General features: G+C 53.6%; 1 protein-coding gene across 1 annotated transcript in view; it reads right to left on the bottom strand.

The window, feature by feature from the left end:
* The window catches only part of LOC144735692 (uncharacterized), a 99,855-nt gene extending 79,981 nt beyond the window's left edge, over window positions 1–19,874 (bottom strand). The window contains exon 1 of the mRNA XM_078618170.1: window positions 19,647–19,874. Coding sequence (XP_078474296.1) covers window positions 19,647–19,724 — 78 coding nt within the window. The 5' untranslated portion in view covers window positions 19,725–19,874. The remainder of the gene's footprint in view (window positions 1–19,646) is intronic.
* Window positions 19,875–24,772: the final 4,898 nt, after the last annotated feature.

Here is a 24,772-nt window from a genome sequence, read left to right on the forward strand (position 1 = left end):
ACGGATGTTGTGACGCGTCGTGAAAGGGCGTCCCCTGCGTTGTGAGAGAGCTCACTCCAGCGCGGAAGGCGACGAGCCGACCGAGTTCAGTGATCGGGCGAGCAGTTGCAAACAGTTATCACCACCACCAAGGGCAGAGGTAATTGCGCTGCGTCAGCGTTATTGGCTCATTTTCAGAGGTGGATTGGGGGTCACTTTCGCCGATGAGACATCGTCAGCGTGAGGGCTCCCACACCGTTTGAAACCATTGGGGGGGTTGACAGCAGCACGATGGTGACGACGATGACGATGGGGTGGTGTCGTCACTCTTCGCGTGTTGTGTCGGTGGCTGCCAGTGGCCACGCGGCCCCTGCAATGTACTTCGATTCCTGGAAACGACAGCAGCAGCAGCCGCAGCCGTCTGCTACGAAGTGGCCATGACATCACGGCGCCTGTGCCAGGCCCCGTGAAGTGTCAAATGCTCGCTGGCAGTGGGTTGACGGGACAGACCCAGGTGTCGAGGGCTAACTGACGGAGATGACCTGAAGTTGCACCACATGTCAAATACAGAGACGACGACCCCCCCCCCCCCCCCCGTTGAGTCGTAAACAGACTTCTGGGGCAAGTGCTGTTCGCGTGCAACCTATGAAGGCCAACATGGCACACGAGGGGGTGGGTGGGTGGGCAGCACCACTCCCAGCCATCTTTGTCGCACCAGGCACTCATTTGAGGTCGACCTCGGGGAGGCCCAGGACCGGTTCAGATAATTATCGTCACTAGTGTTGGTGGCCGTGAGCAGGAATCAAACTCGGGTCGGCGGGTTCGTAGCGCGGCGCGCTAACCGCTGTGCCACCGCTCCCTATACTCGTTGTCTTTGCCATTAACAAACTGCATAAAAACAATCTTAATTTTAAACACACACATACACACAAATACACGCGTGGAACTCAGGTCGCCGGGTACGTAGCGCAGCACGCTAACCACTGCGCCACCGCTCCCGCACACACACGCACACTCACAACACTCACACGACACTCAACCCACGCGCGCACACAGCCAGCGCACTCCCAGTGACGGCGACAGTTGTGGCTGCAGCGACCGCAATGCCACAGAGGGCCCCGCGAACGCCCGCCGGTGTGGTCAGCGCCCTTTGACCCCACCCCCCCCCCCTCAGCGCGAATTCCTCGCAGCAGCAGCAGCCTCAGACCACCGAGCGCGACTTCATTGCATCCCGGTGTGCCTGGGCGAGCGACCCGGTTAAATATCCCCGCGCGCAGATACAACCAAATCCAGGATTCCTCTCGCCAATGGCGGAGCCAGGATTTTCAGGTAGCTGGGGGGGGGGCAACCCCTCCAGCAATGAAAAATGATAGAGGAGATGTTAGTAAGTAAGGAGTTGTTAGTAAGTAAGAACTTGTCCCTTTTTATTCGATGCGTGCGCGGTGATGGCGCAGCCATCGATCGAGGGTCGAATTTGATCCGTGTGTGATCGGCATCGCGCTCGCTGAAGGTGAATGCCTTCAGGGAAGTCGTGTACTGTATACGCAACTGCGCACAATTATGTGAGTCTCTTATAACCGCTTTGCCGTTACTTATTGCCAATTATGGACTCAGACTATTGTCCTATCATCTCATAGAGTCCCTGGCACGTAATAATCTGCTACATAGTGGCAGTGGGGGTCGCAAAATGCCGATTTATTACTAATAAACCCCAATGATCCGATCAAAATTAGGGATTTCGATCGGATCATTGGGGGGGGGGGCACGTGCCAACCCCGCCCCCCCCCCACTCGCTCCGCCAGTGCCTCTCGCTGTGGCTCACAGCGAGCCGGGGAATTGGGGAATTCCCACCTCCTGGCTTCGAGGCCAGCGACAAAAGGGAGAAACGGGCAACGCCGGTTTGAGTTCAGCATCAGAGAGTCCGGCGTGCTCCCGCCAAGGTCGCGAACAGATGAGTGCGACCTAAGCGTAAACAAAGGCGGAGCTGTGAGTCGGTCATTCTTGAGGTGTGGGGATATTCCAAATGTTGCAGGAGCTTTCAGTCTCTGGCGTGAAGAGGGAGAGGCGAGGGAGTCGTCACTAACCGGGCCGTGCGAGCGCGGGGAGCGGTAGTGTAGTGTAGTAGGTAGCGCGCTGCGCTACGAAGCCGGTCACCCGAGTTAGATTCCCGCTCACGGCCAACACCAGTGAAGATTATCTGAACCGGTCTTGGGCCTCCCTTAGGTTGACTCAGCCTCAAATGAATACCTGGTGCAGTGTGTAAGCATCGCTACTGGGGAGACAAAGGCGGCCGGGCGCGGTGCTGGCCACCCACCCCCTCCTGTACCGTTCCGGCCTTCATAGGTGCTCGCTAACAGCACTTGCCCCAACAGGGTTCGTAGCTGCAGGCGCGCTAACCGCTGCGCCACCGCTCGCCGCTGGCACGGACACACGCGCAGATGGACGGGCAAACGCGCGCACAGACACAGACAGCCACGGCGGTAATCTCCTGGAAATTCCGACACCACAGCCCTAAAGGCCCCCTGCCCCCCGTCTGCCGTCCTTCCTCATCCCCCATGGCAAACAACTGCACACCCACCCACGCGGCTCGCCACAATGCTTCTTATTTTGGAACAAACTTTTACCTTGAACTTTTTTTTATCAATTCGCCCAGGTAAGAGAATGGGGGTTTTTTTTGTTCTTAGCCCAATTTCCTCTCTCGACTCCAAAAACAACAGCGTCTCCAGGAAGCCCCGCTGCTCCTGACGATTATTCTTAGCGCTCCGTGAAGCCTTGTGTGTGTGTGTGGCGGAGGGGGTTAGGAGCATGGATTTAATGCGACATACAGGAAGCGGAGACACAGCACGATGTGCATGCGAGTGCAGGTGGAGAGACGATAATGGAATTTATTTATCCGGCAAAGCCTCTCAGTGATTCAAGGCTTTCGTCAGGCGGGCCCTGCGTGTTCGTCTAATTCCATTGTGTTTTTGTTTTAAGGAGGGGTTCACACGTGGGAGGAAACTGCAGATCCCACAGGAACCCCACGCACACGAGGAAATAACACTCGTCGATCCACACAGATGGGTCCTTGAGCACACTTGCTTAACCGCCTAGCGGCCCAGTAGATTTAGTAATTTTAGAAAATCATTACATCATGAACCAACCACTAGCCTGCCAAAGGCGCTGGGCGAGTGTTGCCATGATTTTGCCAAGGACGCAGGGTTGATGGAGGACGTGGAGCAACGTGTAGGGATGTGAAGAGAAACGGGAGGATGTGAGGGGGGATGTAACGTGAGAGAAACGAAGTCGAGTTTGGGATGGGAATCTGTGAGTGGCTTTGAGGGAATGTTGGGGTGGGTGGTGGGGGGAGGGGCACCTTTGGGTCGTATCAGATTGGGAATGCGTGGGGATTTGTGAGGCTCTAAGGGATTGCGAACTCATGGAAAGATGCAGAGTGTGGGGAAATTGTGCGCGTGTGTGTGCGCATGTGCGCGCGTGTGGGTATGCAGGGCGTTTGCAGACGTGCCGATGCGGGTGTGTGTGTACGCGCGCGCGTGTGTCTGTGTGTACAATGTATTCACAGATGTAGCCGCTTGCATATGTACGTGTATATGCACGCACACGTGTGCGTTCGTGTGTGTAGATGTGTGGGGAGTGGTGGTGCGGCAGTTAGCGCGCTGCGCTACTAACCCCGTAACCAAAGTTCGATTCCCGCTCACGGCCAACACCAGTAACGCTTATCTGAACCGATCCTGGGACTCCCGAGGTCGACCTGGTGCGGTGTGTAAACATCGTCACTGGGGAGACAAAGGCGGCCGGGCGTGGTGTTGGCCACCCACACCCTCGTGTGCCATGCAGGCCTTCATATATGTTCACTAACAGCACTTGCCCCAACAGTATGTTAAGGCTATACGGGGGATCTTTGTCCTTGTATATATATATCTGTGGGGTTGCACTGCCACATGGATATATCACGACTCAAGAGCCTTAATTGGTTCCATAACCCACGGCCCTGTCGTGTCCTCGCTGGCCAATGTCTGCTCCCCGGTCCATCTCGGGTGGACCATCGCTCGTCCATCTCTGAGCCCACTCATCCCGGGACATCGGCGACGACTTCCCACGCCGAACGCCTCGCGAGAGACAGCCAGGGGAATGTCTCAGAGTTTTAAAATGTTGATATTATATTATGAGACCTCCTTTGCCAATAGCAAGATATCGTAATCGGTTTTTACCATTTTATCTGCCACCAAAACTGACACCTTTATACAAGGGATCATGTTTGCAATAACCACAACACTTGCAATCAAAATGCAAACAAAAAGAGACAACTCTGATAATAATATGCACTGTCCTTGAAATTGAGTGGTTCCACCTCTTCCAAGACGCGTGGCCGCCGTGGAAGAGTAGGCCAAGTACCCTCTCAAAGGGGGCCACTCTCAAGCTCGCTTGAGCTACCTCCAGAGGAGCTCCTTCCACCAGCAGCGGCGTGAAGGGGAACTTGCAGGGCTGCACCTGTACCTTTTGCCTTACTCCCGTGTTCATGTAAAACATTAAAAGTTGGTTTCACACTGGCATGCATGAGAGCGGCGCGACAGGCACTCATCATCCGCTGCATTACAATCTTAAACCCAGCCGTGCGATTTCCACATTGCTATGTCGGGGGCAAGTAAGTCCAAGGGAGGGTCAGTGTTGATTTCCCGCAATGCGGCACCCGCATCTTTAGGCTCGTCAGGCTAAAGCTCTTGAGTCGATCCCCGCCGTGGGATTTGAACTCGCGACCTTTCTGTGGAGCGAGGCAAAGACTAATCAATGCAGCACAAGGCCGGATACGATGAACGTGGCCCCCCGAAATAAAGCCGCGTTGCCAGACCTCAACACAAAAAAACAAGCGTTATTAATACCCGCAGTATATGTTGCAAAAAAACTGGAACTTGACCATGTCTGGGGCCGTTTATGTTTGCAGATGTGTCCGGCGAACAATGCACAGAAGGGTCGTTATGAGCGCGACAAGTCTGCCCATTCATCCCACCACGCGCACGGCCTCTGTCCTCGTCGCTGCTGCGGCTCTCCGCATCGCCCGGCGGTCCACGACGCAGGGACATCCACGGAGAATGCAGCCCGGGGCGGAACGAAGAACATCCCAGGCGATGGACGCCTCACGCCCACGTGACCCCCCCACCACCCTACTACCCCCCGCCCCCCACATCTCCTACCCCCCCTACTATCCCCCCGCCCCCAACCCACTCCCCCCCAACTACCCCCCCGGCCCCCACCCACTCCCCCCCCTACTACCCCCCCCGCCCCCACCCACTACCCCTACTATCCCCCCGCCCCCAACCCACTCCCCCCCAACTACCCCCCCGGCCCCCACCCACTCCCCCCCCTACTACCCCCCCCCGCCCCCACCCACTACCTCTACTACCCCCCCCGCCCCTCACCCACTCCCCCCCCTACTACCCCCCCCCCCCCCCGTCCCATCTAACCGGTGTTTAACATCTCCCTGGAGTTTGTTCTCTCGATATACGCTGCTGGGCTGGCTTCGAGGAGGGATTATTGGGGAAACTATTTAACCATTTGCGTTGTTATGCCTTATTTGCAATAAGTTATTTAATCGTAATCCTCACTTTAGTAAAAGATTAATTGAATATAACTTCGTAATATGCTCCGCACGATGTGATTTGTTGCCATTTTTTCCTTCACTAACTATTTTTATGTATATTGTTCTTGCGACCTGTTGTGCACGTTACGTTTTCCAGGGATGAAACCCGATTCAAGAGCTTCTTAACTCACAGGGTACTTCAAAATAATTTTGAACTGAACTCTAAGGCACTACCACGAGAGTGCAATGCTTCGCCTATCCGCACTCACCCCATATTATTATTGTGCCCCAGATTTGCAACTCGCCACCGCAATGTCGCGAGGAGGAAACAAGGCGAGGTGGATGTGGCGGGGCCGAAGTGACTTTTCCCGGAACGTAGTCCCGGACTGCTCTGGCTGGATTCCAGCGCTGCCCAAGAAGCCAAACTCCGGTCCCCATCATCGACGCTGGGGAGGCATTGCAGTGGTCGCTCTATGCCCCATTGGGGGCCAAAAGCTAAAATTATATTGGGTAACTCCCCCCTCCCCTCCCCCGAACTCATCTGTCCGATTGATAGAATGGAGAACGGCGTTCCGCTGGTGACGACAGCCAGGGCCTAAGCAGCGCCAGCTCAGTGTGCACCCTCGCCTCTGCTGAACCATCCGGTGACCTCTGGAGTGCGGTTTAATTTTAAAAACCCTGCTCATCCAGCGGGAGACTTGGAGCAGCTGATCTGTTCCGGGAAGAGTCTCTCAGCCAGCGGAGTTTTTTTGTGTGTCGCTGGAGGCTCCGTAAAGCCACAATCACCGCTAAGTGGCCGGCAGCTGCAGCTTCACCAACGCCGGCTCGGGATCCACTCGGGGAATTCTCCGTTGTCTGGGCGGAGAAGCCGGCTAACTGGCCGGGCAATCGCCCCGCGCGAAGTGAGTTGTGTGCCCACAGTGATAGGACGTACAGCAGCTGTTGCCATCGTAGACGACGCATAGGACTTCTCAATTTGCGACGATTCCCACCATACCCGAGGTAGGCGATCGATAGAACATCACGATTCAAGATTTAATTTGAGAATCAATTCTGTCCGTTTCGGTGTTTTTCTTGCCATCCCATTCTGGCCCCTTACCATGGGAATGTGGAATTTCCACGACTGACTCAGGGCGGACACCTGCGATGAGGCCCGCGCACACAGCACACGTGTGTGCGCAGTCCTCTGCGTTATGTTCACCGACGCTTACTGAAGGCGATTCAAGCAACGTGCGGTGTTAAAATGTTGCTGTCAAATCTTCCGCCTGTGGATTTCATTTCAGGCACTGACAGTAAAAATTCTAACTTAAAGAACGCGGCGCGCAGCGTCACGAGTTAGCGAGAGTCAGCATTGTAGACAATTTATCCTAATCACGAATTTAAATCCACAGACTAAGGCTTGATTTAAAAAAAAACACCGCTGGAGTTGTCATCGGCGAGGCTGCGACGAAGCTGCCGGCTAACTGAACACCGCTCCAGGGCGAGTGAGATCCGCCGGGCGCGAATCCCACCCCGATGCCATCGCAGCACCAGCGACAGGAGGAGAGCAAACGCGGAGGCACAGACGCCCGTTTCACTCCGACCTCCCGCGGGTCGAATCTCTCCCGGAGTAACGATCCTCCGTATGCCGTGAGCTTTTTTGTTTTCTGTTCGGCCGAGGGAAGATGCACAATGGCCGGAACAGCTACAAAGCCTCGACGGTTACACGTTTGCTTGTTTTGTGCGATGACAATGTGTGTGTGAGTGTGTGCGCGCGCGTGTGTGTGTGTGTGTGCTGCGCGTTTCGTAGCGCAGTGGTTAACGAGCCGCGCTGTGCACCCGGCGACCCGAGTTCGATTCTCGCTCACGGCCACCAACACCAGCGACGACTGTCTGGACCAGTGTGAGGCCTCCCCATGGTCGACTGAGCCTCATCACCACTAGGGAGACAAAGGCGGCCGGCCGGCCGTGGTGCTGGCCACCCACCTGACACTTTGTTCCGGCCTTCATAGATGCTCGCTAACAGCACTTGCCTTAACAGTATCTTAAAGGCTATACGGGTCTCCTTTGTCTTTGTGCGTTTTGCTTTGATGTGCGGAGGTGATGACGAATGGTACCTGTGGTGTCAAGATGTCAACATCGGCCTCTGTGGAGGCAGCCACAGAAAATACATTAGCAGCGACGAGGCAGGGCACACCAATTCGTCTGAAGGTGAGAGCCTCTCCACACATAAGGGGAGTATCCTGAGATCGGTGGCATGTTCATCCCATTCACCCGATTATCCGAGCCTCTGCACGGATAAAAGGAGTCATCTGGGTGTGGTGGATAATGTTGACTGTTATCCACCTTTCTCTGTGCTGCACACCGTGGATGACCTGAATCGTTGTCACGGAAACACACCAACAATATGATCACCACCACCTCCCCACACGGCTCTGCCGAACTGTGGTCACAAATCCTTTCATCCCAAATCCTCACATCTTTGGACCCATTCCTTCCCTAACCTAACACGTGGTCTATTGCAGTCAATACAACGATCTATAGTTTGTAGTTTTTATGCCAACATTCTTGTCATGAACCCCTCCACCACCCGACAATATATTGCACAGATATTATTATTTATACGCGCCGATGTATCGATCGAATTGTGACCGTTAAACCTCTTCACCGGCGGCCCCGAGACTCCTCGCGACTTTCCGTTCGAACCGCTGCGATGTCTTCGTCAGGCAGCGAGCGAGCGAGCGAGCGAGTCGCGTGAGAACACAGCCTAGCCTCATCACGGGGAGCGGCGGGTTCCGCCGTACTCCCTCCCGGTTACCACGACCCCAGCGGGTACGGGTGACGGAACGCACTCGCCGCGTTCTCTACCCTTCGCGCAAATCAGCAACAGTTAACGAAGCTATTCCCCCCCCCCTCCCGCGCGCCCCACGCTGGAAGCTTCTGCGATATGCGTTCAATCGCAGCTAATTCACTTTTTTTTCCGAGCTCCGAGCCTGTGCCGGGATTGAACGCAGCTGTGAACCGCCGAGCGCTCTGTGACGAGGGCCCGCATCGGTTGGCCAAGAAGAGGTCAGGAGGTCAAATTTTTTATTTTAATGGTACGTTGGAAATCCAGGGCGGGTGGCGGCATCATTGCAACAAGCGGCTCGCAATGCCAACGCCACCAGTTTCAGTCGCAGTCAGGGTCAACTCAAGCCCATCATCCCTCCGGGGTCATAAAACGAGGACTCTACCTCTCTGTGAAAGAAAAAAACGCAACATTGGTTGTTATGTAGAATAACTGATCATAAAATCACGATCTTGCCAATTATTTGGCGAGGAAAACCTTCTGTTGTAAGTCTCAACGGCAACAAAGAAAATGACTCAACATCGGCCGCGTAATGCCTACGTACTAAATAAAGATGTCGGTTTCTTTTTTTGTTGATGTTCCAAGATCTATATTTAAACCTGGGGCGTCACAGACGACGTGATGTCTACGCGCCGCGGGCAGACGAACAGCTGTTCCCGCACGAGCTGCGGTGGCGAGCTCGGCAAGTCGGGAGCGGCACCGCGGGATGACTTCCCCGAGAGGAGATGCCCCAGTGCCGGTCATCGGCAGCCTGGGGCTCAAAAAAGCTTCGTAGCTCATCGGATTCCTCCGGTGTAAAATAAATGTTCTGATTCCGAACACGTCGGGATGGTGTCACGCACGTCGAGACTGGCGACCCAGGCACACACGGTTATTTCTTTTCTAAGCTATTTTTATTTTATTTTACCAGGTTAGGCACACTGAGTTACGTAGCTCTTTTTCAGAAGCGACCTGACCCACAAATGATAGCTCAGTGAAGGTGCTTCTCATCACGTGAATATTCATAGCAGACAAATACTGTAAACGCACATCGATTCTGCCCTCGTGGGTCAACGCGCCTCTCTCTCTCTCTCTCCGCTCACACGTCCGAGAGCTGAGCCAAATGTGGAAATTCCACGGTCCCATGGCGAGGAATGGTCTCTCCATGTGATGACCACTGTCGGCTTAGTAAGATGTCATACTCATTTTATTGATGCGGTACAAATTGATGGGGGTTTTTTTTTACGTATAATATAAAATTTTGACCGACAGAACTGGAACACGGAGCAAAAAAAAGTCTACTTCGGGGAATTACTGAAAGGAGGTGAAGATGAAATGTTTACAATAAAGCAGCCTGGGTTAAAAAACATTCATTAAAGTCTAGATTGTGTGTGTGTGTCTACATCACACACACACAACCCACCTACAAAGACAAAAATCCCCCTTATAACCTTAAAAAATACTGTTGGGGCAAGTATTGTTAGCGAGCACCTATGAAGACCGGCAAGGCACACGAAGGGGTGGGTGGCCAGCACCATGCCCGGCCACCTTTGTCTCCCTAGTTGCGATAATTACGCATTGCACCACGTAATCATGTGTGGCTGAGTCGCCCTAGGGGAGGCCCAGAACAGGTTCGGATAATTATCACGATTGTTGGCCGTGAGCGGGAATGGACCTCATGCTACCGGGTTCGTAGCGCAGCGCGCTAACCGCCACACTGCATCACCTCCGATTAGCATGGCTGGCCATGTATGGTGCGGACGAAGTTAAACACACACACACGCGCGCACACAAACCACCTACATCACGCACGCAACTCTCGCAGTACCAGAACGCGACTCCACGCGGGGCGTGAGCTCTCCGCGCAACATCTGAAGTCAATTACATTTTTATTCGAGTTTAACAGTTTACGGCGGATGACAATCTCGCCAAACGAAACTGAACGCACCATTACCACCGAGGGGGTTACGGGGCTGCGCGGTGTTGGTGGATGGCGCGGTGGGGAGGGCCCTGTCTGGACTTTTGCGCTCGCGACAAACCGCATGACCTCTGCCACGTTTGTCGCAGACAGCGGCTGCCCACGTCACGTGGGCAGTGGCGCGGTGACGCGCTTGGCGGGGCCCCAGCGAGAGGAATGAATTGGGGCGAGTCTCCTGTCCAATTCGTTGCAGCCCGGCGCCTGTGCCCCCCCCCCCTCCCCATCATCTTGTGCAGTTGCACCGCCTGCACACCCGAAAGCTATGCCACTGCACACCAGAGAGCCTCAGAGATAGCCACACCGGTGAATCCACCCTCCTGCCGTTCACGTACCGGTTTATGGGGCTCAGGAATCGTGGTGTGCGCACGACCCTGCGTGCAGCCAATGGTCGGCCAATGTCAGTACAGTACAGCAAGCAGGTTACTGAGCGAGATACTTTCGCACTTTGGTAGAGGAGGCAATAATGCAGCGCTCGCTTGCGACGCAACGCATCATCTGCGATTCGATTCGAGAATCTTCGGTTGCATCGTCATCAATGGTCGTGCCTCTGCCACTAGGGGCAAGTGAACGAAACTTTTTTTTTATTTTGCCAGCTAAGGCCCACTGAGTTACACGGTTCTTTTGAAGAAGCGACCTGGCCACAATGGTAGCTCAGCGTGGTGGCTTATCATCACGTGGAAATGTATAGAAGCCAAATACCCTAAACGCGTGATGTTGATTCTTTATGTTGAGAGAAAAACTAGAGGACCCGGAGAAAAATCCAAAAGACCACGGGGAGAGAGACACCCAAACTCCAATTATACAGCAGGTGTCAGGGTCGGGATCGAACCCACGAACCTCCTGCATACCAGCCGAGGTAGTTAACATCTCCTAGCCACCGAATTGCAAACAAATTGCACAATCGGCGATCGATTGGCACGCACTAACCGTACGGATTGATTTTAATCGACGGATCGAAGCGGTCTCTCCGCCTGTGTCCCAACGTAGGGGATTGTCAGGGACACGGAGGGCAGACGCACAGGTGCGCCGTCGGAGAAGGGGTAGGGCCATCGGATGCGAGGGAGCCGACGAGGCCGAAAGCACTCGGAGAGGTTCGTGGAGTCGTCGCCGTGGTTTTTTGACCCCCACGCTCGGGTTCGATCGTGGGACGTGGTCGGAGCGAGCGGGCGGACGAGCGCGTCCAGCGAGCCGTGGCGAGCGTGGGAACGAGCCGCGTGTGCTCGCACGTTTCAGCGCCCCCGGGATGACCCACGCTCCCACACTCCCTCCCCCAGGAATTGAGAATTCCAATCATTTACCCGGGAAAGCCTCGACGAGTCTCGACATTCCCAAACGCAAAGGAGGGCCCCTGCATTGGGGAATGTGTGGCCGATGTCATCAGTCGGGCAGCAGCTCTTGCGATGTGTTTTCAGCCTGTACCGCCACGCGGTGTCCCGCACGTTTCGCACTGCGTGCTGGGAGCTTCTTACGATCCGCGTGGCCGAAGAAGTTGTCGGAGCGAAACGTCGGGCGTCGTGCCGAGCAACACGCTCGGCACGACGCATCGGTGAGCCGCGCGTGCAGCGCAGCCGCGAACACCTCCACTGTGGAATCTTTCGCGAGCATTTGGCGTGTGTGCGGAAACTGGAGGGCCCCGAAAAAGCCACGCATGTGAGAAGATTACATGCAGGGATGGGTTTAGGAGATTATGCAGAAGGTCCCCTTGGCGTATGATCTCCCACGAAGCTCATGGGCCACGCTAAACCACTTCCACACACAAACCAGGGCAGCAGCAGCAGGAGATGCGGACACTCGACGCACAAACGGAAAACCAAAAACTCTCCGGTGTGCGACCGTGGTCACCCAGAACAGGACCAAGGAACGCAGAGCGCGGCATCGATGCCCGAATTCACAATCACGCGAAGGAGGAGGCATCGTCAGGCCAGCGGCGATGATGATGGTGATGATGCACCACTCCGCGACTCCAGACGCAATCGTCCGGCTCAACGACCGCGGGGTACAATTGAGAATTGTTGCTCTCCATCAACATCAGCAACACGAAGAAGAATCGGCAGGGTGTGGCCCGTTTGTAAACCAATGCCACTGAATTACCAAAGCGTCGCACTTTGTCCAGGGTCCCCTCTACTCGCCCAATGCAAAGTGGCCCCATTCGCTATTTCGCTACGATGACTCGCAAAGCCTCCCGGAAGGAGGAGCGCTCGGCTCGTTGAGGGCCGCCGCCCCATAGCACGAGGTGTCCCTTTCCAGGGCGTGACGGATCCGACGGAGCAACACAGCCGTTGTTTGTGCTCCCTGCAACAAGGGAGGGAGGGGGGCGGAAGCTCGGGCGAGCGCGCGGCTGGTGGATTATTTGGCCTCGGCTCGCGGGGTGCCCCTCCTCCTCCAACTCCAACTCCTCCGCGTTGTTTTTTCCAACACGCGGAGGATGATGATAAACCGTCGCTCTGCATCACAAGTTTCTCCTGTACTCCTCTACGCCAACCCCCCCGCTCCCCCTCGCACCCCTTACACGTCGAACGCGAGGCGTCAACTCCAGCGCGGAAAAGTAGGGGGGGTGGGATTGATGTCGCTGCTGGGTCGGGGTCTCCCCCCCCCCCACCCAGTGGCGTGGGAGTGATTTTGGCCGCACTTCACCGCGGCTGGATCCGGGGCAAAGTTGGTGGTGGAGGCGCCGAGACAAATGCTCGCTCGCCGCCCGCAAGGCCACACGCAGGCTAATTTAGGACTCCGTGACATGGGCGGCGGGGTGGATTCACCCTCACAATCGTTCATCAGTGAGCACTCTTCCTTTCCGATATTAGAAAGCCACTGGAGCTATGCACTTTTGAATCTAGATTGAAAACTAATTTCTTGAGAAGCGCTTTTTTGTGTTTAGTTTTTCATCCTTCCCCCCGCGCCTCCGATTAGCACCGTGTGCGACGCACGGTGCGAAGAAAGTTCAACAAACGTAGACACACACACACACACGGCAATGCACAGACTGCGAACACAGCCCCCATGTGAGAGGAGACCCAACCACAACATGTGAACATGGAACGTCTTCCAGAGTCATCAATGACTCGTGCTGTTGATTCCACCGCGCACCTCAATGTCGCCACCTTCCTTCTGCCAGAGCCCGCAACTCGTCCTCACGTTGACGTCTGCGCTCCCAAGATGTGCTCACACTTGCTGCTCTTCTGTGGGAACCAGCCGTCTGGCTTTACCTCTCTCTTCCCCTTTCGTAGCTGACCTCTGCCCTCCATCCGTCCCAACTATCACAACCTCCTCTTCCTAGTTTAACACGTAGTCGGCTTTAGCGACCAATATTTCCCATCATAAAGGGTTTCTTTGTGTGTTAGATCGTGTAAATTGAAATGTTGCGTTAACTGGCCACCATCCGGACGCAGCCTTTTCCTAACTACTTCGTCGTTTTATTACGAACGTCCAAGTTGCTTGTCCCATCCTTCCATGACATTCCTAGCACCTGCATTCAAAGGCCAGATGTTGTAGGGGGGGGGGGGGTCTCTCTCTCTCTCTGGCTCCCTCTCGCTCGAGTTGCAAAGCTACAGTTCAACTCTCTGACCCATCCTGTTAACACGGTCATCACACCTGCTTCAAAAAAAGCCATCCTTCAAAAACCCCAGAGTTGACACCTCGACTCTTTCAAAGTGGTTTAGGTAATCCATCAAATCCCCCACGTATAAACAGCTGAAGAATGCGCGCAGTGTAATTGCACAGCAGGTAAGGCATTCCTAAAATACTGTGTAACAACTCCTTGTTACAGAAAAAAAGCATCTCGATTGTCTATCTAAATCACTCTCGTCTAAATGGCTCTCTTCCATTGTGAATCCACCGCAAGATGAAAGCTTCCCAAAATCTCCACACATTTCCCACCGTGGCTGATGATGATTGATCAGGGATGCTGCTGCTGATGATGATGATGAAGATTGAGTCAAGTCAAGCAACGATTCCTCACAAGGGCACGATTCGTACGACGCGGCAGCTGGTCATCTCGCCCCGACAAATTAATGGCAACGAAACCCTTCAATCCCGGCTATAAGTTTTCTGTTTGTTTTTCAAGCGAGAGGATAATTGACCTTACAAGGAAGCTGGCTGGAACGGTCGCGCTTGTCTTCAGAAAGAAGAGCTCCCTTTGCGCTGTGCGTGCTGTCTCCTGCGTGCGACGCAACAATCGATTTCTCTCGCTCGCGTTCACCCTGCGTCGACGCACGGCGGCATCGCTTGTGCAACGGCGTCTCACGGAAAGCGATACCAGCTGCAGCAGCAACAGCAGCAGCAACCACCCAGCCCACAGGCACAACATAACGCGCCATCCCGAGTCGCCTGCGTTGTTGCACAAGTGTCGATGGGCTGCAGTACAAAACGCTGCGTGACCTTGGAAGCCTGCTGTAGATTAGCGTCGTGTTGTTGGTGTTGTTGGTGTGGTTGGTGTGGTTGGTGTTGTTGGTGTTGTTGGTGTGGTTGGTGTTGTTGGTGTTGTTGGTGTTGTTGGTGTGGTTGGTGTTGTTGGTGTGGTTGGTGTGGTTGGTGTTGTTGGTGTTGTTGGTGTGGTTGGTGTGGTTGGTGTTGTTGGTGTTGTTGGTGTGGTTGGTGTGGTTCGTGTTGTTGGTGTGGTTGGTGTTGTTGGTGTTGTTGGTGTGGTTGGTGTTGTTGGTGTTGTTGGTGTGGTTACTGTGGTTGGTGTTGTTGGTGTGGTTGGTGTGGTTGGTGTTGTTGGTGTGGTTGGTGTGGTTGGTGTTGTTGGTGTGGTTGGTGTTGTTGGTGTTGTTGGTGTGGTTGGTGTTGTTGGTGTTGTTGGTGTGGTTGGTGTTGTTGGTGTGGTTGGTGTGGTTGGTGTTTTTGGTGTGGTTGGTGTGGTTGGTGTTGTTGGTGTTGTTGGTGTGGTTGGTGTTGTTGGTGTGGTTGGTGTGGTTGGTGTGGTTGGTGTTGTTGGTGTTGTTGGTGTGGTTGGTGTGGTTGGTGTTGTTGGTGTTGTTGGTGTGGTTGGTGTGGTTGGTGTTGTTGGTGTGGTTGGTGTTGTTGGTGTTGTTGGTGTTGTTGGTGTGGTTGGTGTGGTTGGTGTTGTTGGTGTGATTGGTGTGGTTGGTGTTGTTGGTGTGGTTGGTGTTGTTGGTGTTGTTGGTGTGATTGGTGTGGTTGGTGTTGTTGGTGTTGTTGGTGTTGTTGGTGTGGTTGGTGTGGTTAATGTTGTTGGTGTGGTTGGTGTTGTTGGTGTGGTTGGTGTTGTTGGTGTTGTTGGTGTGGTTGGTGTGGTTGGTGTTGTTGGTGTGGTTGGTGTGGTTGGTGTTGTTGGTGTTGTTGGTGTGGTTGGTGTGGTTCGTGTTGTTGGTGTGGTTGGTGTTGTTGGTGTTGTTGGTGTGGTTGGTGTGGTTGGTGTGGTTGGTGTTGTTGGTGTGGTTGGTGTGGTTGGTGTGGTTGGTGTGGTTGGGGTGGTTGGTGTTGTTGGTGTGGTTGGTGTGGGTTGTTTGTTTGTTGGAGAATTTCAGTTGTGCGTTAACGGCGACGTTCGCGAGATTGTGTTTTCACGCCACGGGCATGAGGATGCTGTGTGTCTGTGTGTGTAGGTGTGTGTCTGTGTATCTGTGTATATTGTATCTGTGTGTATATATATTGTGTCTGTGTGTGGCTGTGTGTGTATGTGTATATTGTGTATGTGTGTGTCTGTGTGTGTGTATATTGTGTCTGTGTGTGTCTGTGTGTGTAGCTATTGTGTCTGTGTGTGTCTGTGTGTCTGTATTGTGTATGTGTGTGTATATATATATTGTGTCTGCATGTGTCTGTGTGTGTATATATATTGTGTCTGTGTGTGTCTGTGTGTGGAGAGTCGGGCGTGGTGCTGGCCACCCACCCCCTCGCGTGCCGTGCCGACCTTTCATAGGTGCTGGCAAACAGCACTTGCCCCAACAGTCTGCTGAGGCTACACGGGTGGGTCTCTGTATGGAGAGTCAGTCATTCCAATGCATCCACCGACAGTGATCGGAAGAAGCGCTACGATTCGGTGTGTCGCGATTCACTCCCAGAACACGTTTCACTTGCATTGGTCGCTTTGCATCGGGGTCTTTGTGCTTGCTGGTCCCGTTTTGCACAGTTTCGTTCAACTCCATTAATCCTATAAATGCTGGAACGTGAGCATCATCATCGTGACCACATCTCTGACAGGCACCGGCGCCCTTGTGTCAACTCCACTGCTGGATGAGTGCCCCTCGACGCACGTGGGGGTGATTTGACCAAAGCGGCGTCGACGCCGGAGCAGAGGCGAGCACAGCGACTGGGTTCGCTTCGTGACCACGTGGCCCACACCCCCCAAGCGCAATGCGTGGGTGGTGGTGATGGTCTGTCTCCGAGCGTCATCCGGGCTGAGCCCTGCTTAGCTTCCGAGATGTGATGAGTGAGCAAGTCCACCGCAGTGTGCCCCGGGCCTCGCAACATCTCGGGAGCTAAGCAGGAGGGAGTTGAGCCTGCTTGGAGATGAATGTCCAGGCAATGTGCGAGAGACAGGCGGAGAGTGGAGGCGGCATTCGAGCGGTGCAGCAAAACCTCTCTGCCCTCATCCCAGGCCACTGCACCGGCGTGGTGAAGTATGGTCAATTATTCATCGCGGCGGCATCATTCAGCAGCTGCTCGATTAAACAGGGGGGGGGGGGGCGCTGTAAACATGGAGGCTGCACGACTCTCTTGGGGAGGGAGACCGCCGGGCTACGATAGCAGAGACATCACAGAACGGAACAACGCAAAAAGGGACACGAGCCAACGTCGACAGAGGGTGACTCACGCACAGATCGATTTGGTCAATGGTGAAGACGGGGCCTGGCGAGGAATCGAACCCTGTGTGGCAGAGATTCAGAGTTTCAGGGTGCCAAATTAACCCATCCGCGACAGCGCTTCAAACCGGTCGTGCTGAACGAGTTGAACACGTGCGCGGACGTCTGCATGACAACCACACGTGTCGCAGCTCATCCACTGCCAATGCAATAGAGCGTAAGACGTACGCGTGCACACAGACACGTGCCAACCAACGTACACCCCACACACGCGTGGCCGAGTGGTGTGGGCGAATGCGGTTATACAAAGACAAAGATCACCCCGTATAGCCTTCACGTACTTTTGAAGCAAGTGCTGTTAGCGAGCATCTATGAAGGGTGGGTACGGGACTCGAGGTGGTGGGTGGCCAGGACCACGCCCGGCCGCGCGTCATCACACACACACATACACACATCTATTTACACACACACGTATTTAGACACACGCACGTATCTACACACACACACGTATTTGCACACATACCTTCGTACATACACACACATATTTACACACACATACACACGTATTTAAACACATACACACGTATTTAAACACACTCACACATACACACGTATCTACACATACACACACGTTTTTACACACACGTATTTACATACACGCGCATATGTATTCATACACGTGTACATACATATGCATACACATATACACATTCACACACACGTATACATGAACGTATCCATATATGCCCATACACATGTATTCACACACACACACACGTGTAGACACAAACTCGTATAAAAAACACTTTGACACATACGTACGTTTTTATATAAATACGCACGTTTACACAACTCGGACACAATCGTCGACACCAGCACACTCACTGAGCCAACACAAACGCACGCGAGGTCGTACAACAGAAACCACAACACTGCACCCCACACACAACTCCACAAGCTGCCCATGACGTTAATTAAAACAACATGTACACACCATGCGAACAAGGTTCACACAACTTCACGCAGAAACTCGCCAACAGCAACGCGAAATGCACGAAGCGTCGAACGCAACGCGCACGGACATAAGAATGTAGAGCGCATGTTACACACACACATACACACACACATACACGTATTACACACACATACACACACGTATTACACAAACACACGTATTACACACATACACACACGTATTACACACAGATATACACACACATACACACACGTATTACACAAACACACATATTACACGCGTATTTACATACACACACATACAAAGATTCCCCGTATAGCCTTAACAGACTGTAAGGGCAAGTGCTGTTAGCGAGCACCTACACACAGCGTATTACACACACATACACACATATTTACATACACACACACGTATTACACACACATACACACACGTATTATATACACACACATACACACACATATACACACGTATTTACATACACACACATACACACGTATTACACACACATACACACACGTATTATATACACACACATACACACACATATACACACGTATTTACATACACACACATACACACGTATTACACACACATACACACACGTATGTTTACATACACACATACACACACGTATTACACACACAGCGCCACGCACAGCGCAATGATACACAGCAAAGACAAAGGTTCCCCCGTGTAGCCTTAACGGACTGTTGGAGCAAGTGCTGTTAGCGAGTAGCACCTATGAAGGCCGGCACGGCACACGAGGGGGTGGGCGGACAACACCACGCCCGGCCGCCTTTGTCTCCCCAGTGACGATGTTTACGCATCGCACCGGCTACTCATTTGAGGCTGAGTCGACCTAGGGGAGGCCCAGGACCGGTTCAGACAATCATCACCGGTGTTGGCCGTGTGCGGGAATCGAACCCTGGTCGCTGGGTTCGTAACGCAGCGTAGCGCTAACCGCTGCGCCACCGCTCCCCCACAGCGCACAGCCACAACAGCCACATTCATCACCAGCGGCGCGTTTGTCGCCAACACGTGCAATTAACACGAGCTCGGGGAATCCAGAGACGTGCATCTCAGGGTCCCAGGGCAAGTGGAACTGGTCTCGGGGTTCCGTGCAAGGTCTGAATGATCCCTGCTCCAAGGGCAGTTAGAACGAGACGATATTCTGGCAGGCTGCGGTGGGAGATCGAGTCCAGAGGTGGTGGTGGTGATGAGCAGCAACAGAAGTTAACAAGGACGCGATGCGGAAGAGGCAAGCGGAATGGGAGAGGGGGGGGGCTGGGTAACGACATCTGACACGGGAGAGCAAAGCCCTGCAGGAGGCCTGGTTCCCGGAACGCACGGGAGAGATGTTGCAGAGGACACGACTATGACGGTTTGACACGCGACCCACGGGGTGACCCACGAGACGATTCAAGAGACACGACGCACGCAAATCTGGGTTGCACGACTCGCAGGCAAAGGGGGAACCTGGGCGAGAGAGGGGACCTGGGACCCTGGAGGGTGAGGAAGGGTGGGGCGGGCGGGTGGGTGGGTGGTGGGGGAGAGATATCCCTCACCTTGCCAAGGCAGTCGCGTAACAGGGCGAGAAGAACGAGCAGCACCAACGGCGCCTGAAGCGCGCCCGATGGCCGCATGGCCGCGCGGAATCGAGCGCGGGGCGCCCGGGAGCGGAGGGGCTCCAAGGGATGGACGCCTCTCGGACGGACGACGGCCGATGGACGCGCGCAGGGGGCGGACGGAGCGATGCACAAAGCGAGGAGGCAGACAGGCGGCCAGGGTGGACGGCTCCGGGATGAACTGGGGGGGGGAAGGGGTGGCGGGGGTGGCGGGGGTGGAGGGGAGGGAAGGGCGGCTCCGAGAGGAGCGGGGGTAGGGAGGGAGGGAGGAGGGGAGGAGGTGTCCGCCAGGGATGGGAGGGAGGGAGGGAGGCGCGCACTCGGCCCACGGACTGTCGCGCAGCGCAGCGGGGGTGGGTGGAGGGGGGTGACTTGGCATCCACAGGGGCTGTGAACAAGGCTCGGCGCCCGTGTTCAGAATGGGTGTTGCGCCGTGGTGCGCGCGCGTGTGTTGTGTTGTTAGTTGTGTGTTGTGTGTTGTTGTCTGTGTGTTGTGTTGTTGTCTGTGTGGTGTAGTGACCCGGGTTCATTCCCGCTCACGGCCAACACCGGTGACGATTATCTGAAACCGGTCCTGGGCCTCTCCTAGGTCGACTCGGCCTCAAATGAGTACCTGGTGCGGTGCGTAGTAAACATCGCCACTGGGGAGACAAAGGCGGCCGGGCGTGGTGTTGTCCATCCACGCCCTCGTTTGCCGTGCCGGCCTCCATAGGTGCTACTCGCAAACAGCACTTGCAATAACAGTCTGTTAAAAGGCTATGCATCGTTTTTTTTACAATTGCTTATGATGGGCATTGGCCAAGCCTGCACGCTTACAAGGAACCCTCTCTAACAGCCAGTCGAAAGGGATTTGAGAGATCTGACACTTCACGCCGCGTGTGTGTGCGTGAGTTTTGTGCGCGTGGAAACTACCAAAGATTCATGGCGTTGCCAAACATCCAACCTCTCATCGTGGAGGCAAAAAAAATACACACATACAGTATATATAGAACTCTTAAGACTCGGTGAGACTTTCCTGCGCAAATAAAATACGAAATTATTGTGTTTCAGAATTCACGTGTTCGCCCATCATGGTGAGTGGTGTCACAGTGGTAAGGTCACTATTATCGGTCGCTTCCTTTCCCAGGCTGATGTTATTAGACATGCGATTTTATTGTTACGTGCACGGTATTGGGACCTTGGGCTCCCTGGTTTAAATAAAGGGTGCATGCCTCACGTGTACAGGGCACTGGCTGTGATGTTGCGTGCTGTGTACATGCGGATCGGACGTCGATAACACGTGTGCCACTTTGTGAACAATCAGCATCGCTAGGCATAGAGATTGACTCGTTCTATAATACCAGCCTGTAGAAATAACCACTCTACTTGCTGTACTGCTGCCTGCGAACAGCCCCCTGCCCTACAGACGCATGTGATCATATCAGTGATCCACTAACCCCGACGGTCAGGTGATGGATCACGGACCTGCGTCATCGCACGCGCACGATCCATCATCTTTTGCTCGGTGCTCTCGTGCAAAACACATCCGAGTCGATGGGTTTCGGTGTAAGCTGTGCAATGAAGAAACAATTTACAACATTGCTGCTGAGCTCCTGGTCACCTCGCTGCCACGGACAAGGGCTGACATGGCTAAATCCATCTGACGGCAGTGGCCGCTTTCTGAATTTTCCGTGTCAAGTACGGCGAAGTGACCAACAGCAGACGCTAGAGGCGGTATCATCGCTCTGATTGCAGCAGGGTACGAACACAGAAAATAATATTCATCGCGCTTGCGGAGCGGCAGCCACGGCAGCTTGCGACGTGTATGGTGCTGGGGTGATTGTCACAACGCAGGATGGCGAGGGGGTGACGATAGGTTTTGGAGCGGGGAGGAAGGGAGGAGGACGTCTTCCTCCAGCAGTGCATCGAGCATGTCTGCTGCTGATGATGATATCACGTGGTAGGATTTGTGGGGTTTTAGAGCGGCGTGGCACACGGGAGTTCGAGCGCCGCGCTACGAACCAAAGATACCCGAGTTCGATTCCTCGTCACGGCTAGCATCAGTGGCAAATGATATCTGCACCGATATGTTCACCAACCCGCACTGTCCAGCGTGGTGAAGTATGGTCAAACAATCACCGTGGCTGGCACGAGATTGAGAGGCCCGCATCTGAGCAGTGGATTGGCAATGTCAGATGTAGGTGAACAATAAACACATTTTAGTAGCATGGCCTTACTTTATATTTCATCAACACCTTTGATCGTGGCGCTGAACATAATCAAACAACTGTATAAACAAATACATTGTTTAGATGACGGGGGTGTGCAAGGGATGGGGAATGGGTGACCAGGATGGAGGTGTGCGTGGGGGTTATAAACTCAAACTAGAAACTATTTATATTTTACCAGGTACGGCCCACTGAGCTGTGTAAGTCTTTTTCAGAAGCGACCTGGACATCACAAATGACAGCTCAACGAAGTGTGGGCTGGTCGCGTGGGACATTTATAGCGGCCAAATACTGGAAACGCGTGGTGATGTTGATTCTTAATGTGAAGGGTAAAACCCGGAGGACCCGGAGAAAAATAACTCGACCGCGGGGAGAGAGACGCAAACTCCAAATATACAGCAGCAGGCGTCAAGGTCGGGATCGAACCCACGACCTCCTGTACATCAGGCGAGGTAGTTAACATCTCATAGCCACCGTGATGATGATAATAAGAGATACGCAAACTCCAAATATACAGCAGCAGGCGTCAGGGTCGGGATCGAACCCACGACCTCCTGTATACCAGGCGAGGTAGTTAACATCTCGTCACCACAGCGTTATGAAAGGGTGGGGGGTTACATGGAGGGGCGGGGGGAGGGAAGAGGAAGACAATTGGCAGTGGCGAAGAGGTGAGGCTTTATGAGAGGAATTACACTGCAATCATACATCACCAACAGCAGCAGCCCTGATCTATCCACTGCTGGATGAAGGACTCTCCACGTCGTCACCATCCCGCAGTCCCGCTGCCGCACTTGAGCGAGTCTGATCTGAAATGAGAACCTGGTGCGGTGTGTAAACTTCAGCGCTGTAAAGACAAAGGCGGCCGGGCATGATAGTAGCCACACCACGCTTTCGTCTTTATATTCGTGCTACACTCGAACAGCACTTGCCCCGATGGTCTATGCAGGCTATACGGGCAATATTTGTATATAAAGGCAGCACAGCAAGTGAACTAATATCCACCTGGTTCCATCTGTACGGGGATAGAGCGTTTCCCCCGCGCGCGCGGGGTTTCTCCCGGTGCTCTGGTTTACTCCCACTGGTATATAAACACATCCACCAACACCTCACCACCATCATTAACATACCACCAAAACGAATATACTCCCCACCACCACTAATATACTCATATATAAGATGCTCACCACCATCATTATCAATATACTCACCACCACCATGAACATATGTACCACAGGCGATGCTCCCTGACTTCCTGCTGCTCATGCTTTCTCTGTCTTGCGGATTTCCGTGCCGGCTTCCCTGCCCTTTCCCGGTAATCTTTTTTGAGCGAAGGAAAAAAGCCACCCTCAACTTAAAGCTGTCTTCATCCTTCACCTCCCTTGGCTATTGTGCTTCCATGCCTGTTCCATCCCGTTAATATTGTTTCCCATCTTTTTTTCTCTGCTCCCTTCCCTTTCCCATGATCAGTTTTCACGCGTGACATTCACGACCAGCTCGGTGCTTACACCTTCACCGCAGCCTGCAGCAACTTCGGTTCTCAGAAAGGGCATCTCGCACCCACAGAAGAAGAACCTCTTGCTCGAGACTCGACTCCCCGTCTCGTGGCGTGCCACGGACACGAAACAAAACGAACACAAAAAACTTCATCGCAACAATTTCAGCAAAACAGTCGTTGGCGATCTGCACCACGGACAACCATCGATGACCAATCTCCTCCGTTCCAATGCGGTCGCGAAGTTCGCGAGCCCTGTTTGTGCTAGACTACTCTCTCTGTGATGTATTGCATTATATTTCAAAGTTTACTGTGTTTGGTTGTCTCATTCATTCTTACCTGATGACGGTTGCTTGTGTTCCAATCGAAACGTCGTGTTCTAGTATTATTTTATTAAATTTTTTACGTGACTTTACCGAAATAACCAAAGGGGACGTGAGCCTTCTTCGCGCCCGTGGGAGTCCGCCGAACCCGTCCCACGTGACACACAGAGTTCTTCGGCATCGGAATCACGTGGACGCGTGTACGGCCGTACGTACGTGCGTTTGCACTTCTTTCGCACCGTACGTAGCCAACCGTGCAAATCGTAGGTACGTACGTGTATGTCCCACGTAACAGTAATGAATCAAATTAAGCTATCGAACATGCACCTGTCTCATACCGCTTCACATTAATTAAATCGGAAAAAAAAAACGATTTTAGCACCACACCAATAACCGCCCGACCTCTGACCCCCTCAGCTCCAACAGCACCGCGGGGCAAGGTCAAGGGGGCGGCTCACGCCCGCTGGGGCTGCTGTGCCTCAAATATCGGAGGAAATCGCCGCTCTCTGCAAGTGGCCCGGCTTAATGCGCCATCTGTTTTGTGGAAGTGCAAACAGCGATGCAGGGCCTGAGACTCTTTTAAAGTGTTGGAAAGAGTTGACCTCCCACGCCAACTGCTGAGGTAGGTTGGCGATTGTATGCTGCAGGCTCCCTAATCCCCCCCCCCCCCCCATTGACACAACTGACGTGCTTGCGTGCGGGGATGGGATTCCTTTCCAGCTCAGACCCCGCCTGCTTGCCCTTCGCCACATATATAACCTCTTGTTGTGACGGCTCTCTCGCTGAGTTTCTTCCTGGTTCAGCAGTTCCACTGCTGGGTTATTTTTTCCGCCTGAGGACGACCGCCTGTGTTGCGATAGAAACGTCGTGATATATTATTTTTTATTTTATTTTATTTTTCTACCTACGTGACTTTACCGAAAGAACCAAAGAGATTGGATTCCTGCAGTCACGAAAGCTTCTAATCAAGATTGCCCTATTTGACATCATTACGACCATCTGGTGGTCCACAGAACGGGTTCCACCGGACTGGAACGATGACCT

The sequence above is a fragment of the Lampetra planeri genome, chromosome 56, assembly GCF_965212315.1.
Source record: "Lampetra planeri chromosome 56, kcLamPlan1.2.h2, whole genome shotgun sequence".
NCBI lineage: Eukaryota > Metazoa > Chordata > Hyperoartia > Petromyzontiformes > Petromyzontidae > Lampetra > Lampetra planeri.